The 18,700-nt window shown below is 46.2% G+C and overlaps 1 protein-coding gene across 1 annotated transcript; it reads right to left on the bottom strand.

Moving 5' to 3' along the window:
- Positions 1 to 8,300: 8,300 nt before the first annotated feature.
- NABP1 (nucleic acid binding protein 1) lies at positions 8,301 to 16,476 on the bottom strand. The gene is made up of 6 exons (XM_064718334.1): positions 16,157 to 16,476; positions 15,912 to 16,050; positions 12,868 to 12,939; positions 11,431 to 11,503; positions 11,086 to 11,152; positions 8,301 to 10,279 (listed from the first exon to the last, which is right to left on the bottom strand). The coding sequence occupies exons 1-6, from the start codon at positions 16,245 to 16,247 to the stop codon at positions 10,092 to 10,094; spliced, it is 630 nt and encodes a 209-aa protein (XP_064574404.1). The 5' UTR covers positions 16,248 to 16,476; the 3' UTR covers positions 8,301 to 10,091.
- Between the last annotated feature and the right edge of the window lie 2,224 nt (positions 16,477 to 18,700).

Genomic DNA, 18,700 nt, shown 5'->3' with positions numbered 1-18,700 from the left:
GAACTGCTGCCAGGGCAGTTAGCAGCACGCTGGGATGCCACTAGATTGCCTAAAACTCCCAATCAAATGCACAGCCCAACTTTTTGAGAGTTCAGATGTTCCGAGCTACCCTAGAGCAGCATTTGAGGGCCTAAATGCTGCTGACAGCCAAGTATGCTATTTCTGAGGTCTCACCCATCCCTGGGAGAGCCCAGAACAACTCCCCACTCTGCTGCCTGCTTGAGTCATGCCTTTAATGAGCTCCTGCAACAGCTCCTTCTGCTGAGTAGATAAAAAAACTCACCTGAGATTAATTACAGCAATAATTAAGAGCTGACCTTCTGGCAGATACCTTGCCTTGCTAACGGCCCATCTCAAGTGCAGCAGGATGCTGCAGCTCTTCAGGAAAAGTTACTCTTCACCTATTTAGAGATGTGCAATTTGCACATAAATCACAGCCTCAAAGCGACCCAAACCACTCTCATTTTCCATTTTTGGGACTCAGTGCTTTTTCAGAAGTAGAAAAACATTTTTTCCATGGTTAAGGGAGAGAAGACTTTGTTTCCTCTAGTATTAATAACTTCTGTCCTTGCAAACAAAAATATAAATCCAGATAGAGGGTAGCCACAAGAGGCAAAACTTACCCATTCTAGATTTAATTATTTTATAGCACAGATTAGGAAGAGATCGTGGAATGGAAATAAGACTGACGTCCCCACTTCCCAGCAGAGATGTCTGGTGGCCTGGGCATGGTGAGGAGGAAGAACAGAAGTGACCTGACTACACACTGCCTTTCTCCACAGGGCGTAAAGTACCACATGAATATCTAAAAACCTTCTAAGTATCCAGCACCAGAGCACTATGTGGATTTTGGGAGGACAGACAGCCACTAGCACAAGCCACAAGCCCAGCAGTCACTCCTTCCCCCTCCCTGTTCATCACTTGCCTCAAAAACTGGTGTAAGAATGGGTATTTCCAAAAGCAGCCACCCTGGTGAGACAGACTCCAGGCTTTGGTATTCAGAGCAGCTCAGCCTTGGTTTAAGCAGATATTTTGTTGCTTGTTCAGCTCTTTTCCCCCATATCCTGGCACCTCATTGAAATGAGCTTTACTAGGCACTTACATAGCAGAGCTGTAAAGAAACCAGCTGGTTAATTTAAAAGAGTGCAGTCCTTACAGCTTTCCCCTCTAGGGGTTTCTTGAAGCACACGCACACAAAAAATTTATATTGTAACACTTTTTCTACCACATCATGAGCTTTACTTTCAAATCCATACTCTGAAGGAAGAAAAAGTCTCACTATCACTCTGCATTTTGCAGGGGAAAAAAGAGATGCTAGATAAAAACTAAAAAACCACGTAAGAGCAGGATTGTGGTCTCACCTCCCATCCAAAACCACGAAGACATTAGTGTTTCTGCCAAGAGTACATTTTGTCACTAAAATAGTTGCTACTGGAGGCCAGTGTTAGCCCAGATCTAGCACACAGCAATAGTGAACACCTGACATCCAGGTGGACAGGCTGGGGCCGCAGCCCCCTGCAAGGGACAGTGACAGGCAGTGCCAAGAAGTCTCATGACAAGGGACAAGCGTTGGGTAGGGCAAGGCAGGGAGCTGATATAGGAGAGAAGGAACAGACAGGCAGGGTCCTGAAAGCCCTTGGAAGTGGCACAGTAACAGCTGAACCGCTGGAGCCACAGGGGTTCAGACAAGCCACAGAGCAAGGCTGGAGGCAAGGGAAGGCAAAAATAATCTATAAATCTATTTCAGCTGACGACAAGGAAGCAAGAAGAATTTGAATGGAGAAAGGGGAGTGTTACCCTGTGGGAACAATGCATATGTACTCACACAGCTATTTTAGTGTCACCTTTTAGTAGGAGCAGGTATTGTTGTTTGTTGGACAGCAAATCCTTCCAAGGCCATGAAGCCAACCAACAAATCCTTAGCCAAGTCTCACTCCCAGAAACCATCCATTAAAAAGCAGCTTTCCCTTAGTGTTCTGCACCCCATTGCCCAGTGCAAGGCATGACAGTGACATTCCAAAGAAATCCAGCTCCACACAGGGCCAACCCACCAGATGCCAGAGACACAGAGCTACCCCAGCAAGTCTGCAGAGTATTTAAGAAGCAGTTTGCTAAATTATACAAAGGGAATAATTTGCAACGTAATGGTGTGTTTGCATTCTGAATATCTGATTTCCTGTTCAACAAATAACCTAAACACTCCCAACCAAATGAAATGTAGACAAGACTTAAAATGTTTGAAGAAAAGCACTCATCCAGAAAATTAAGGTCAACATGGAACAGATGGTGCCTCTGAAAAATGTGGCTTCAACATTTATCTTTATGTAAAATAAAAATCTTTTTAAAACCTCCGGCTGTTTGGTGACAGTCCTACTTGAAATATTGGACCTCGCACTCCATGGATAATAAAGAAGCACTAAAAAATGACTTCAAAATACTAAATCTAAATAAAGTTCTCTCAAGTAGCGTGCAATAAGATTTCTGTGGGCACGTAAATACATATCAATAAAATATAGATTCAAGCGCTTCTGTAACTGCCATAAATATTGCAACTGCTCTTCCCATTTCCATAAATATGACCCACGACTCCCAAGTGAGAAGCTTTTTCATTTGCAGCAGTCAGGGGAAAAAACCGGTCCTTTCTTCTTTATCAAAGTCTTTTGAAAGGCTGAATTTGAAGCCCAGCACACAGGGAGCTGTAAACAACTTGTTACAGTGATGCATGAAACGCCTTCTCCAGCCTCAGCGGATCCATTAATGGGATTGCAGGAAGATCATGGTTATTCTTGAGAGCAGGCAATGTCACACCCGGCTGGGGAGGGAAACAGGGGCTCCAACTGGGCAGGGCTGTAAATTACTTGGTAATGCAGAAAGGAGCTGGAACAAGCAGAAATAATGAGGCAGACCTGCCAAACACCCAAGGAGCAGTAGCATGTTAGGGGACAAACGAGAAGAGGTCGGGCACTGGCAGGAGCAGCAGGGCAAGTGCTCACAGGGCAAGGTAACAACAGGATGGGAAGGCTGGGCAGGACACCAGGGGAGCATCTCCTCCGAGAAGGTTTTCTCAGGACAGGTAAAAGAGAAGGCAAAGAAACCACAGAGCTGCACAGCAGGCAGCTGTCAAGTTTAAAAGAAACAAACAAAAAAACCCAAACCCAAAGCCGTCATATCCTGAGTGAACCAAATATTGCTGGGAGATGAGGTAACCCGTGGTGCCTAAAAATACTGTCCTGTGGAGACCTCCTCCTGTGCATCACCCTGCAGACAGCTGGGACCCTGTGACAGGCTGGTACTTCTGGTCACAGGCTGCACCTGAAGCTAATCCCTTCAGCTAATTCCTCAGGGGCCACCTGCATACCCGGACTGAAGAAGCCTCCCCAGCTTTGGCCATCACAGCAGCCACAGCCACAGCAGGAGCCATTTGTTCACACCACCCAAACTAAATCACAATTAACCCAGTGACAACAGGCTGCTGAAGCACATCCCCAGAACCACAAGGTAATTACAGATGTACTATCAGTTCTTGTTTCCCAGCCACCAGATATCCAAGAGAAAAAAAGGATCAATGCATCTCTTTTTTCCAGTGTGCCCTCCAGACATTTACATCTACTAGAAAAACCCAGATTTTTGCAACTCATGCCTTCAGGTCCAGCCTTGATGAAATTGCACAGTGAGCTTCTGTAAATCCACCTGGCTAAAAAGACTACAGGAATCTAATTGCAGCAACTTTCCTGAGCTGACACATCCTTCTAATTGGCTTCATGATACTGACTTACTGACGTTTTGGGTCCCACTTCCTCTAGAAATTACCTCTGATTCCCCATACTGCTGGGGAAAATAAGCTTACCAATAACATTTAGACTCACTGTCCGTAGCAATGGGCCCTGCCATCAGTAAAGCACAGCCAAAATGAAACCAGACTGGGCATTCCAGTGAAACACTTGCAGGAATGGCTTTAGCACAGAAGTTTCTTGCTTCAAGGTCATCCCAACCCACATCACAGACAGCTCTGATAAGCACCAGCACAACAGCTCACCAGAGACTTAAAAATAGTAGAGAGTTTATGAAGGTCTCTTTCTCTCCCTACCTAAGGCTTTTTTAAACTAAAATAGATATTTTATTTTCTTCTAAAAGAAGGTTGTGTTGATTTTGTTTGTCCTATTGCATAGCCAAGTGCTGCTGCTGCACATAGAAATGTCTATCTCCATCAGGCCTCAACTCACTATTTCTAAAAATAAAGTAATATTAATTTGTTCCTCCAGCACCTGGTGTTTAAACTTATTTCCTGGCAACTTCTGTTCTCGGCATTTAAACATTTTTCATATTCACCTTAAGTCTGGCAGCACTATTGGTTATCCTTCTCTGCCTCACTAATAATTTGGTTGATGGCATGCAGGTGGGTTTCTCATAATTAAAAAACCTATTTGCAAAGTTTGCATTAGGTGATCTGAAAAAATAGAGCACTCCTTTCAAAGGTTAAATAAGTAAGCTGCAGAGCTCCATGAAAATATTGCATAATTTAGGGATAAAAATAGTTTTGCTTTATTCAAGCTAGGCTGGATAGGTAGATTTTTACTGCAATCAGCCTAAACCTCATCTCTCCAAGTTACATGCTCAAGTTGATTATAGAAAATTAAATTTAGTATTAATCAAGCTAGGAAGAAGGAAATTAAAAAAATTAACCTAATGCATAAATCATAGAAAAGAATGGTGGAGCCAGCTAGAGATCATTTAATGCATCTTCATTTTGTCCCACACCAGAACCAACTCCCCCTTTCCCCAAGCCACTCTGACAGTTATTGTCCAACCCTTTCAAAAGTTTCCCCACAACACAGGAACCAGAAACCACCGGTCAGAGCCCTGCACCAGCCCTTCTGCTCCAGGCCTTGCCTTGGAATCGCCAGCCATCCTGATTTGGGGTATTCCCCACCCACCCCTGCCCCAGCAGCTCCTCCCAGTTGCACTGACAGGTCACTTGCAGTTTTCGGCACAGAACTGCAGCACTTGGCATCACTGGGGAAAAAAAAGAGCAAAGCCAAAAGGGCAAGTGCAGTTACCTAATTACAGAGGATCCAGGCTTAGAAATATATATTTGTAAAAGTTTCCTGATTTAGAAAGAACTCTACATATTGGCTGTGGCTTTCAGCTTCTCCACACCATAAATTACCAATTTAGCATCTGACAGATCTGCAGTATCACTTTATCCCAGTTTTACAGTTGAGAAACTACTGCCTGCACAGGACCTGTTCCAAATTATCCTTGATGTCAGTGGGATCTCCCTGTGAGCCCAACGGGACATAGGGTGGACAAGCATGGTTCCATATTTCCCAAATAGCTGTCCAGTACTTTGCAAAACCATTTCATCCTCTGGACACGAACCCAAAGAAAGCTTGGTAGAGGGCTCTGCTGACACACTACAATCAACATGCAACTGTGCTTCCATGGAGTAACAGCTGATGGTGTATTAAGCCAATTTTGTCTTTTATATGCATATTTATTAAACCTGGAGCAGCCAGTCAGCCCTACAATCTACTCTACACAGCCAAAGCCATGCCATTCATGCTTGTATAATAAGGAAACATTTAGTTCTGAAGGTACATTTAGAGCACAACAGTTCTCTTCTCTGAGCTACATCCTGATGTTTTCTTCCTTCCCTAATCTTACTTGCTAGGACATGTACAAATCCAGAGTCTTTATCAGCTGGGGGTGTGGGAGGGCACTTTTAGATGAGGTTCTTAGAACTGCATTGTTTTCTTTATGAGAAAAAAACCCAACAGCAACTTAGAGAAATTAAAAACCTAAATGAAGTCCTTAAGAGTTCCCCTTAGTAACTTCCAAACATTTTCCTAATCCCTTTGAACTCCAGTAGTTTAATCAACAGCTTGTTTAGGAATAATCTTCTCATCCCAGTTACACACACACACACACAAATGTCCATCACAGAATAAATTAAAAAGCAGAATCCTCATAAAGAGCCATAACAATTTGACATTCTCTGGAAGCAAGAATAAAGGACTCAGTAGGACAGGTTGAAGACAGAAAGAGCATCTCTTAATGAATTCCTGGGATGCCTGGGGCCCTGTGCTCCTCAGCAGCAGGGCCAGGTTCACCCTGCAGCACTGCACAGTGAGGGGCAGACCTGGCTGGGGCACAGCTGGCAGCAGCTCCACTGCAGTCATGAACAGAGCTCAGCCCTGCAGCCTCCCCAGGAGCATGCACAGGTCCATGCTACTCCTCACATTCACTGCCTGCAGCTCCTGAGCCAGCTGCCAGCCAGCCAGGGCTGCAGGGAGCCAGCAGGGCACCTCCCGGGATGCTGTGGGAAAGCACTGGTGGACACCACACCTGCAGCACAGATAACTGCTTCGCTCAGGGCTCCAGGACAAAGAGCATGTCTGACTGGGCACATCTGCAAGCGTTAGAGAAGTGAGGGAACAACCTGGCACGTGAAAACACATGGGCCATGAAAGAGCCCAGGAGACTTCTCCAGAAGCACTCCAAACCCCATTGCTTTTACTAATAGCTACTCCTGTAAAAGCACATCAGGAGCTTCTGAAGAAAACTGCCTTATGGTGGGGAAAGACCCCTTGTTTTAGGAGTGTGTACATGAGCTGCAGAAGATGGCCATAGCAGCCAAGTCATTATGAAACACAAGGTTCAATGGCTATGAAAAACAAAAGGGGTTTCAGGGAACAACACCTATCTCATGAAAACTCCCCACAGAGCATGGTGGACAGCCCTGCATGCTGCTAAGGGGGCTGGCTGTGCAGACATTGCACTGAGGTAGAAAAGGTGTTTTGTATCACCCCTCATGGCTTTGCAGAAGCAGCACTCACTGCAGACACCCCTCCTGGGATTTGTGATGCTAAAGAGCAGCATTATTTGGAGAGCACAGGAGTGCAACCTACCAGTTTCAAGTTAAGGCCAGAGCTAAATAAGTTGTGAAGGCAGATTCCATTTCAAGTCCTGCATTTTGGTCCAGCACTTCTATTTGTTCTTATAACACCCTCCCATTTTCACTGTGGGCATGGGGTGTATGACTTTCCCCTGTATCTAAAGATAGGCCAGTATTTCACAGTACAGGACTGTTTCGCCACTTTCAAATCAAGGTGATTCATGCAGAGGATGGACAGAAAGAACAGATGGCAGCAGAAATACAGCAGAACTCTTTCCATTCTGCCATCAGTCTTGTGCTGGGGCAGGCAGGAGAGGGGGAGCTATTGTCAGGTGATGAGAACAAGGCATCTTGTGATTCAAGTGAATGGAGACTACTCAGCAGCCCTTCAGCACTGTGCAGTTTGTGTCTGGGTACATGAACACCTTCCAGTGTGTCTTTTTTCCTTTGGAAATCTGTATTATCCAGAATGAGAGTACCCTAAGTGCAGCCTAACCATTAACAGGAAGGCATCTGTAAAGAGACTCCCTGACCTCATCACTGAGCACTGAGGACCTGCCTTAGCATGTCACAGTAATTCACACTGCTTGTTTGCACAGATGTGTGTGTCAGTGTCTCTGTAACCGAGGTGGTATGATCCCAACAGCTGTAAGGCTCCCAGATTCCTCTGCAAGCTGAGGGCTCACTATCTTGACACTGATACCTCTGAGGGAAACAACTTTGTCACAGGTTCAGTGGAAGATCAGAGGACCTTGAAAAATTATATTTAACTCCATGTCCATTTCAGGGCACAGATTTCCCCTGCAAAGAAGTAAAAATTTATTAATAAACTGCAATAGTTTCATGTAAGAAACAGGAAAGCAGGAATGCTACTAACCTTGAGAATGTGAAGACCAGTCTCTTGCTTTTTTCCTCTTGACTGCACATCAATCATCCACCTGATTGTAGGGTTTTACTCTTATGCCTCTTACTAGCATTAATCATATCACTTTTTACTTGGAATTTGTGAACAAGTATTCTGTTTATTAGCTTAATAAAAGCTCAGATGCATAGAGCTACAAACATCAGGCACCTCAGCACACACTAGCACAGGATTGCCCTTGATTTTAACTTCTTTATGCCACAGAGAAGTTAAGACCATCAGGACTGGACATCCACACTGGAGATACTCCAATGAACGCCAAGACCCACCATGCCATCACCTGCACTGTTTCACTCTGCCAACTTTACAGCTACTACTGACGGGGCAGCACGGCTCTCACACCATACTCACACCATACTTACATCCTCTGTACCTCTGGAACACGTCACAGAGGCTTCCTGGGTTTAGAAGTCCTCTTGGCTTCCTTCTCACAAGCACATCAAATGTCTTAGAGCAACACTGCAGAAGAAGGCTGTCCATGCATCTCGACTATACATCACATTTATTTAAACAAGCAATTTAAAGTCCCTGAGTTACACATCTCCTCCTGACACCATTTCCCCAGAAATGCCTGCTTTCTGCTTCACCAATGACCAGTGTTCTTCCACAGCAGCATGCAGAGGGGATCTCCTGAGGCATGCCACCCTCTTGTGTTCAAAACAAGTTTCACTAGTTCCACCTGGAAGTACCAGGAAAGCATTTTACCAGAGTAGAGACAAAAAGCCCCCAGGTATCTGGGCACACAGGTCCCAACCTCCCTACAGCACTTTGTTGTTGCTGATGCTCGCATTTCAAACAAACCTCAGTTCATTTCACACCAAACAGGGAACTTGCACCAATTAGAAGCAATTGTCAACAGATCATGATAGAGTACCAAAAGCAAAAAGTATCAAATGTAAACAACTTGTAAACATTAGTAACACATCGGTAGATTCAAAGAACATGAATGACCACAGAGACAACTCACAATTCAGAAACAGCCTTTTGTCATGAAGTCTTTATGGCTTGACAGAAAGAAAGTTAGATTTGTTGTTGATGTGGTTAGTGCAATTTTTTTTATTTGAGAGGTCAGTTAAGAAGAGTTAAACAGATGAATCCAGTATGACACCTCAGTTTCCAAGTTGTGTTTGAACCTGATCTGAAATATGGCACTGGACTCTCATCTAGAGTCAAGGCATTTGTGATCTCAGAAATAAAACCAGCTATTTGCCCCCCAGGATGTGGGGAGGGCTCTTCAAGGGATAATTCATGTTTCATATAAAACAGAGGAAGGAAAGCTTAACAGCATCATGAGTGCAGCTGTGTGCTTGGCCAGTACCTCTGCAATCCACATATACAGCTTCATCTAATACATAATTTATTTGGAAAAGTGAATGAAGGAAGGAGGAGGAGGCAGACTCATTGAAGAGATGGGTAATGCAGCATTTGAGAACAGTCCACTCCTGGAAATTCAGGCTCCTGCAAAGTAACCTTGGGCTTTTACACGAGGAAAGGCTACAAAGAGCATATTCCCCAACACTGTCTGAATTTAGATCCTCCTATTCTGCTATCTCATGCAAAGCAAGAATGAATATCCAAGCTTCTATCCAAAGCAAAAATCAGTTGTCACTTTCCTTGACAGTGATAATGGTGTTTAGAGAGAATTTTTCAAGTAGTGTACACCTTTCTGGAATCAGAATCAAGCTTCATAACACTCACCACATCTTCAGCTGTGATCCGAGCTATCCATTCCCTGATTCCAGAGACACCACTAGGTCTGGCACCACCATTTCCTTACACTTATTGCTTCACAAGCCATATTCATTCCCAGGACACCCAGCTCACCAGAGCACTTGTGCTCTTCCCTTCATTTCTCTTCCCATACGAAGAGCTCCCATTATCCCTAACAGAAGTCAACACATGCTTGCACAGGACAGAGTAGACCTATTAAGGCTACATGGCTGACCAACAAAAATACATGTATGTAACTGAAATTTTCTTCTGTTCAGCAAAGGGCACTGAGTTTTAATTGAGACATTTTCACCTGTGACCCTTACTTCCTCATATCCACCTTCTCCCCCTACCCCTTTTATGTACGGGGAAGACTCACTGTGCTTCCCTGATGCAAAACAAGAAATAGATCACATCAAGTTTGCTCCATACACCAAAAGGTAAAAAAAACCCCAAAACAAACCAAAGGACAAACTGGTTCACAGTTAACTATAAATAAAAGTGCAGTAAGTGTTCAAGTAGAGTGTAGAGTTTAAGCAAGCTGTACAACCACATTTGGCATAGTCATCTCTTAAAGGCCCTGCGTGGGTCCCTCCCGTTACTGACAGCAGGAGGAAGAGGCTGAACACTGTTAGCTGGTGCTGGATTTACAGGTCCTCGTCCATTGCCTCTCCCACTACCTGCATAAATGTGGCCGTGGTTATACGTGAATGGAAATCCACTTGCTTCAGGTCCAGTTTGTAAACCATTTCCTAAAAAGACAGAAAAAACATTATCACAAGTTCCATAGGTTGAAATCACTGATTCCTTACATAACTTAACCAACAGGGAATACAGGGAGTTTGCAGTGAACACCAGACCCTGAAGACCAGAAGGAAAAGCCTCTCTGGCACTGCAAGATCCCAAATTACAGCTTACCTTTCCCCTCCCAAACTACCTCCCCTCCATCCCTTTCTCAACTAAAGCAAGAAGGGCCATGATAACAGCTGCATAACACCAGCTACTGAGTATGGGCATTGTGTAGGCAGGCCAGAGCGAAGGCTCCCTCTCAGTTTACACCTGCTCAAAGCCTTGAAGCATTTTCATATTTAAGACTCTATATTTAAATACAGCACAAAATGATACGGATAAGTCAAATACTGGAGTTCAGATTACCACCACATCTGTTTTTGTGAACTAACCAGGCAGGAAAGCCATGGTGTCTAGCAAGACTGAAGTAATTTTTAAAGTCAATGTCTCAGAAGTTTAAAAAAGCAGAATTCCAAGTGCTGCAAAAACTTTTCAAAAGCATCACAACAATTTAAGATTAGTCAAGACCTCTTATGTGATAAAGACACCCCAAACATTCTAATCTCCTCCTCTCTCCTACAGAGGAGATCCTAAAAACAATTTCAGGAAATGTTCATGTTTACATGCTTGAGGTTCTGGCCCCAGGCTGAATGACTTCTTAAAGCCTAATACACTTTTTTATCCCAAGAATGGAGAACCCTTGAAATAAATTTCTATTCCCATTAAGTGTTTCTCATTTTTTCACTTCTACAAACTGAGAAAAACTTACCCAGTGGCCCAAAAGTACAAGTACCCATACCACTTGATGCAGAAATATTATTCTGTTCACCCTGTGCCTTTAGAGAAAGGTAAAAAAAAAAAAAAAAAAAAGAAAAAAGACATAGATCAGAGAAAGAAAATTCACATTTTTACAGAAAGGAGCTGATTTTGTCCCCTCTGTGTTCTTACAGTGGCTCCACATGGAATTTATCTGCTACTTCAATTATTGGCTCATTTCTAGCTATATATCACTGAGTCCCTTTTTCAAGAAGAGTCACATCTGATCACAACCTAGTGTGAAATATTCAGAACAAAGAGCACTTCAGGCCACAAGCCTCAGACAAGTTTAACATACCAGTTTGTTCTGCCCGATGTGCTCCGAGTTGGGTTCGCTGTAGTTTGGCACTTCTGAGTACACCATGCAGAACCTGGGAAGAAATTAGGATTATTAGCAAGTTCTAAAGCCATTTTTTAACAGAGTTCTCAACTTCACAATTCACAGAGCATATATTCTTGACATCCCATCACCTAGAAGTAATTAATCCAGACCCCACTGTTCAGAAAATATCTGTAGGTATTAAAAGGCTCTTTGATCCCTTTGTAGGCTTGTGGTGAGGCTGCCACATCTTCCTGGTGAGGGCATTTCAATCAAGCAGAGGCAAGCATTCATTTAATCAAGGAGGTAGACTGGCCTAAATAAAACAAAAGGTGATGAAAGGGCTCCCTTTGTCCCTCTTCCAGCTGCATAATCTTGTCCAGCACCCACTCACAAGGTCACCCGAGGCACTGAGTCACCCAGCCTGCTCCCAGACAGGGACTGCATTACACCTCTAGAGAAAACTCACTCCCACACACTCCCATACTATGCAGGGCCCCATTAACAATAATAGCACAGAGGAGCCCAAAACAGGCAATGACACTGGAATGAAAAGGATGCTTTCATCCTTTTCCACTCAAGGGGACTATGGCAGAATAGGCCCATCAACTCACAACATGGAAATGATGGCAGAGAGGAAGAAAGATCTGGATCATTACACTGCTTGGAATGGTTAAACACAAGTGGAGCTCCCACTTGCTGCTGGGAGGTACAACTCAGATAAGGACTCTCATCACTCCAGCCTGCTGGGGAGTAAGTCAGCTGGGTAACACTTCTGAGGTAATGGATTTTGTACAAGACAATCTGTAGATTTTTTTTTGTGTAAATCCCTCTGAACACTAGGCATTTCTGAGCCATACAGGAGGATATGCAGCAACCCCAGGGCCCCACTTCCCTGATGACTGCAGGGTTTCCCACAGCACTTTGTGCAACAGAGGAAGTACTCTTCTAGTAGAAAAGGTTGCTATTTTTTCTATTGCTCAAGAATGTTACTCATGTTTGCTCTTGGGCAGGAGCTGTTGCTCCAGTCTGTGGGCAGTTTAAAGCAGGTTTAATGAGGCCTGTTTCTGCTTGGATGTGATTCACTGCAGTGACCTTGCTCTTCCTTCTCTGCACTGCCTGGCCCTCAACGATGACACACACACAAAAGGCTCCCACTAAAACGAAGTGATTAATCAAGATAAGGCCCAGGTAAGCAAAGCAGACTGTCATTTATACATTTCCTCGTCCTAGACCTGTGCCAATGATGGAGGCTGATTTTCCTCAAAGTACCTACAGTCCAGACAGGGCCAGAGCTCATTACATCCACCACCAACTGAGAACACACTTGCTGCCCTGAATTCCATTTCCTAAGAGCTACCAGGTCTCATACTTACCATGGCACTCTGCTGAGAGGTATGAACACACAATACTTACTCCCCAATTTTATGCAGCTCCCCTCCTCGTCCTGTGTAAAGTGTCAGGCATCCTTTCCACAGAGATGCGTACCTGGCCAGAGAAAGGAGAAGTGAAGCAGTTTCTTAGTGAATGAGCTGACAGAGGAAGTGGAAGGATGCTATCTTCCACAAGTTAACAAGTATTACACACCAGCATGGACCAAAAAAATTCCCTGAGACCCCAACGTCACCAACAGAAATTGTTTATAGATCCCCATGTACTACTTCTAGCAAAAGGTACCGGAAGCTCAGCAGACTCCTTTGAAAATTCCAGGAAAGCAGCCAATTATTTTGAGATTGGATGCTCTTTGGTTGACTGGAACAACCCCTATGACTTGTCCTGCAGAGAAAAGGCACTTTGCCAAAAGCAGTGTCTGTGTTATATTTGGTGACAACTCTCAGTTCTGCTTTCAGCAGGAGCCAGAAGAATCACCTTTGCTTGCTGGAGAATAGCTACTGCTCCTAAATGTGCATGATCAGAAGTACTTCCATTCTTAATATAGGGTCCTTACCAGACTGGGTTTTCTGAAGGCACAAGTCTGGCCATCAAACTCCAAGTGATGTATAGAAACACACTGAAATAGGTTTTTGATTGCAGGAATGTTCCCTCACAGAGACAGGGTGAGTGCACTCTATTCTTTATGGTAGCACTTGACTTCAAGCACTGAAATCTGAGCCATACAAAACCTTCTGTGTAATTGTTCCCTTCAGTGAGGGGCATCACGAATGTGTAGAGAATGAGGAAAACACAGACCAGAAACACAGGCACAGTGCAAGGGAGTTAAAAAGAATGTGTGTGTCTTCTAGCACAGGAACAGGGAGCCTCAGCAACTGCACTCAGAGGAGTCACCACTCTGGACAAGTCACCACTTCCTTCACTCCGGGTGTATCTCTGGAACAGAGATAACAAACCTTCCTCCTGCCCTCTGCCTTATCTGCTGAGACTGGGAGACATCCGGCCACAGGCAGGGCCCTGAGGAGGCACCAGGGAGGAGCCAGGCTGGCGGGAGGGGACAGCACTGCCAGGGCAGTGATAACCTGCTCTGCACTTCAGCAGGAGAGCACAGGCACTGTAAGTGCAGATACCATCTGGGGAGCTTTCCATCCAGAACAAGGATTAGTGTTCTGCACTTCACAGATTCACTTTAAAGACTCCCTCACTGCTTAACCTTTAATAACCAGCTAGCCAGGCAGTCTTGTGGCAGAAAACAAAGGAAAAGAGCTACCAAACAATAAATGTAAGTCAAACATATATTTACTGGGAAAAGACCCAGCAAACCACATGACTAACAATCTCCAGCACAAAGTTATTCCATGTATGCAAGCATTGTTTTTTATCTCAAAAAGAGCTGGCCATAAAGCACTAAACTCCAGCACTAATTTTTAATTCAGAAATATTAAGTGCAACACCTTCCTGTAAATGGGTTCACTAACTTACAGAAGTAAGCAACAGTGTCTGCTTTTGCAGAGGAATGCATGTGCAGCCTGAAATTCAGCAAGGGGCAAAAAAAAAGCATGTTCACTCGTGGTGCCTGTGTAGCTTTTCTGCTTGAATCAGAGGATATCCTGCACTACGAGGCCACATTACCCTACAGAGCTGAAATGTACCTGACTTGCAATGGCAACAGCACACACTCAGTTCTATTTAAATATAAAATTGTATTTGGAGAGCCCTGTACGCCAGTTTTCTGAAGATGAGAGCCAAACCAGAATGGATTTAGCTTTTGCCATTTCACTCCCTCCGCAGTCCTAAGGGAGCATGCAATTCATGTAAATGAAGGCATGACTTTGCCACCCACCAGAAACAGTGATGTCAGCTCATAAATTTAATACATACAAGCCAAGCTCAGTTTTTTAGATTAAAGGATGCCATGACTCGTTGCACAGAAACACCAGAGCAGTTACAGTAAGCCAGCCACAGAAGGGAGTACAGTAATACAGCTGAACAGTATCGCTCTTAATTTGTTTCAATGTCATCTACACACGGGGCTTTGTGCTGGCCCGGAGCTCTGGTTTAGTTCCACCCATCCCTGAGCTCCACGTGCTCTCCACGCAAGCAGCCTTCCCCAGAACCACCTCTGCTGAGGAGTCAGCCCATTTCGTGTAAAGGACATTTGCATAGGAGGAAGCAGCTGTAGTTTTGGTGGCAAGGGTCATGCAATTCCAGTCCAGAACTGAGAATTACACTCGAACAACTTAAGAGCAGCTCAGTTAGCAGCCCGAGTTGCCTTTCACCTACTTTTTGATTAAAAACAAATTAACAGGACCTTACACACTGCAGATCCCGGAGTGCCGTAGGCCAAAGGATCAGTGTAATGGATTTCTAAAAGTGCAACCTAACTGACATGAAGAACCCAAAACTTACTATGACTCTGCTAGTGACAATTTAAGTGACACAGAAAAGGATTTTCAGATTGACTCTAGCATTCTCACATTAAGTTTGGGGGTTGGGTTTGTTTCTTTTTTTAATTAAATGACCTCTGAGGAACTATTTGCACCTAAACAAATTAACACATTCTATAGTGTAGCCCTAGAATGAATTTTTATAGTGAAACTGAAAAGGTTCTCCTCCGTCTGTCACTTTTGTTACGTCATTCCAATGAAAAGCAACTTTTCTGCGTGATATGTAATCAACCTCACCTTTCATTAGGGAACTGACTGCCAGAGCAAAGAACTAGCTGTGAAAATAAGAACATGCTTTGGACTTCCCCTGCTTGATTTACAGGCCAGGACCGACTGTTGCATTCCCCCCTGCCCCAGGAGTATTTTCCTCGGGAGCTTTTTAAAGCCAACACAAATCTCTCCACCACCACCTCCTTATTACAAACCCAAGCCCCTCCTAGCCTGCACGCTCATGCTAGGCATGTTCCGGCCTGGGGAAGAAAGGTGGGTTTAATTTGGCAAGTGACCTTAGGGCGCTGGCTCGGTTACAGGGAGCGGGTCGGAGGCGGCGGCCGTGTCCCCCGTGGCCCTGGAGGGGCCCCGCGGGTGACAAAGGGCAGCGCGGCCCGGCCCCGTACGCACCCTTTGGTCAGGCGGATGATGTCCCCCGGCTGGATGAGGCCGCCGATCTCGTCCCACACGCAGATGGTGATGCTGCCCGTCTTGTCGGCCACCTTGCAGGACCTCACCTCGTGCCCGTCCTTGGTCTTGGTGACTCGCCCTGCGGGGAGAAGCGCGGCTCAGGGGGGGCACGGCGCCGCCGGCCCCCCCGCCCGCCGTGACACGCGTGGGCGGCCCGGGGGTGGGGCGTGCCGGGCGCCACTTACCGATCTCCAGCACAATAAAGATGACATTTAAGTTTTTCAGTCCGGGTTTTATGTCTTTTATAAGGAAATACGTGTCGCTCGCCGCGCTCATGCTGCGGCCGGCGCGGGGGTGAGGGCTAGCGGGGCGGGCCGAGCCCGCATCTCGCGGGGGAGCAGAAGCAGCGCGGGGCCGGGCAGGGGGGCACCGGCGACCCTCACAGGGGACGGGGACACGAGCACCGAGGGGCTGTGCGGTGACTGTGCGGCACGCCCGACCCCCACCGCTCCCTCTCGACACCGACACCACCAGCACAGACACCTCCCCGCCTCCCTCTCCCGCCGGCACTAAGAAGCACACGTGCGCCGCGCTCCGCTTTATACCGGCCGGGCGCCACCAACGCGGGCGCCGGGAGGGGGCGATTGCGGCGAATGGAACCGCCCGGGGCACGCGGAGCGCCGGGACTGGGTAACGGGCGGGCGCGAGCCAGCGGCGCGCGCTGATTGGCCAGCGCTTCTGCCGCCATCTTCTCCTTCTCGGGGCGCTGCCGCTGCTGAGCCGGGGCTGCCGAGCCGGGCGTGCTCAGTCAGCTCCCCGTCCTCCCCTCACCCCTTCGGCCTCCCCTCAGCCCCTCGCCCACCGAGTGACTTCCCTCCGGGCAGCAGCCCCGCCGCGCCCCGAGAGCGGCCGGTGCAGCACAGCCGAGTGAGGGAGCGGTTCGCTGCCCTTCCGCGCCATTTTAAGCCCCCACTGTAACATTGAGAGGAGCGTTGTCACAGGTTTCCCGGAGGGCGATTTCCCGGCAGTTCTGCCCTCCTTCACGGGAAATAAAGAAATAAAGATTTGTCAGTTAGTTAGTTTCTTGTTTTCCGGAAGATATCTGATGTTGGTTTCCGCCAAGCAGAAAAGGCTGTTGTCGGGGCTGTGGGCACCTCGGGGTTTCGCCGGGCTACGCCACATCATTCTGAGCCTGGGACCGAATGCTAGAGGCATGTAGGGAGAGCCAGGGGTTGTGCCTGCTTTAGGTTTTCCTGTGCTTAAAATGAGAGCCTAAATCGTGATGAACACTAAAAACGCTCTCAAAGCATCTGAATTCTGCCGGCAGCTTCTCGAGGAGAAGCGTTACTCCCTTGAGCTTGGCTGCAGGCAGAGTGTAAAATATGAGGGAAGGGATCTGCTCCAGGCAGGAGGCATCGAGGTGGTGGAGAACCCCCCAAGCATTGTGACACCCTTGGTGGTGGATCCTGGGGGAATCTGTGCGACAGAACAGCCCAAACACCTGTAATTCAGCCCTCCCCCTCAGGAAGGGCAGCGGAGCAGTGTGTGTGCACTGCTGCTCCGTGTCAGAGCCAAACCCAGCTGGCTGAGCTTTCCCTTTCTATTTGTGTGAGCAGAAATCCAGAGATGACAGCACTTGTGAAATGCCTGGCCACACGTTCTGCCACACAAGAGCTCTGGCCCAAGGAATTTTGAGCAATATTTGTGTGCAGGCAGCAGAACCTTGCTGGGTGTCATTCAGGGCTCAGAATGAAATATACTGCAGGAGTCTGAGAGTATGCTTAAAGCCCCCAAGAGCTTAATCCACTTCTGTACTGAATCCTTCAGTGAATGCAGATGAGGGAAATGACAGACTCCCTCAGGACCTATCTCCTGGTGGGATCTATAACACGGTAGCACTAAAACTTTCAGAGTCGTCAACTATATTTCAGTACATGAATGGCTTTAATTTAGTCACTTGGGAAGGATTTCAAGCCAAACTCTAGGAATGACAGTGTCTCTAGCAAAGGTTGGACAAAAATACTTCAACCTTTATTTAAAACTGGGAACATTTTTTTCATACATAGGTGGTTTTTCTGCCTTCATTCCTTCATTTTGTCCACCGCATCTATTTAGAGCCCTTGGAAAGAATAATTTTGTATCCTGTGTTTTCAACCTCAAACACAATAGATTTGAGGAGAATCCTTCAATTTTTCAAGGAAAAAAAAATACCCAAATAACAAGTTAAGTTTATTCATGGTATGACAAGCCTTGAGCAGAAAGGAAGTCACAAGTGTGGTTAGCTGAAAAACACTAAAACACTTCACCAAGAGCACTTGTGTGGTGTGTCACTGGTGACATGGTTTCAGGTGAACAGCTGGCTCCAGGAAGGCAAGTGCTGGTGCTCCAGAGCAGCTGCAGAGGTGCAGATGTGGGCTCACAGCCAGCACACCTGGAAATGCTGCACCAGGCCTGCAGTGGGAGCACAGGGACCAGCAGCAGGCATGGAGGATTTATTTTATACCAAGGTTTCTTTTGAAGCTGGTAGGAAGAGGTTTGAACTAGAAATGACTACACAGGGAGGGGCCCAAGCAATCTAGGCAAGTTCAGGAGCACACTGACAACTCCCTGGTGTGGCTGATAGAGGAGCTAATAAGCAAGGGTGCTCTGCTGGACGTCAGAATTGAGGAAGAACTGCTTGGAAATGTGAAGGTGAATCAGCATTTGGTGCAGTGCCTATGAGACAGGATCCTGAACTCCCTGAGAGGGAACAGTGACACAAAAAGCAAGACCACAACTCTGATTTTGAA

This window comes from Zonotrichia leucophrys, chromosome 7 (genome assembly GCF_028769735.1).
Source record: "Zonotrichia leucophrys gambelii isolate GWCS_2022_RI chromosome 7, RI_Zleu_2.0, whole genome shotgun sequence".
In the NCBI taxonomy this organism is placed as follows: Eukaryota; Metazoa; Chordata; class Aves; order Passeriformes; family Passerellidae; genus Zonotrichia; species Zonotrichia leucophrys.
The sequence above is the reverse complement of the archived record's forward strand: the minus strand, read 5'-3'. Positions and strand labels throughout refer to the sequence as shown.

What these genes read in the sequence shown, in the direction of transcription:
- NABP1 (XM_064718334.1), bottom strand. Translation starts at nt 16,247, where the DNA reads ATGAGCGCGGCGAGCGACACGTATTTCCTTATAAAAGACATAAAACCC. An exon ending in GAGCTGCATAAAATTGGGGA is followed by an intron (nt 11,504 to 12,867) that starts GTAAGTATTGTG and finishes ATTTCTTCCCAG; the next exon opens with GTTCTGCATGGTGTACTCAG. An exon ending in TTGTACTTTTGGGCCACTGG is followed by an intron (nt 10,280 to 11,085) that starts GTAAGTTTTTCT and finishes CTGTCTTTTTAG; the next exon opens with GAAATGGTTTACAAACTGGA.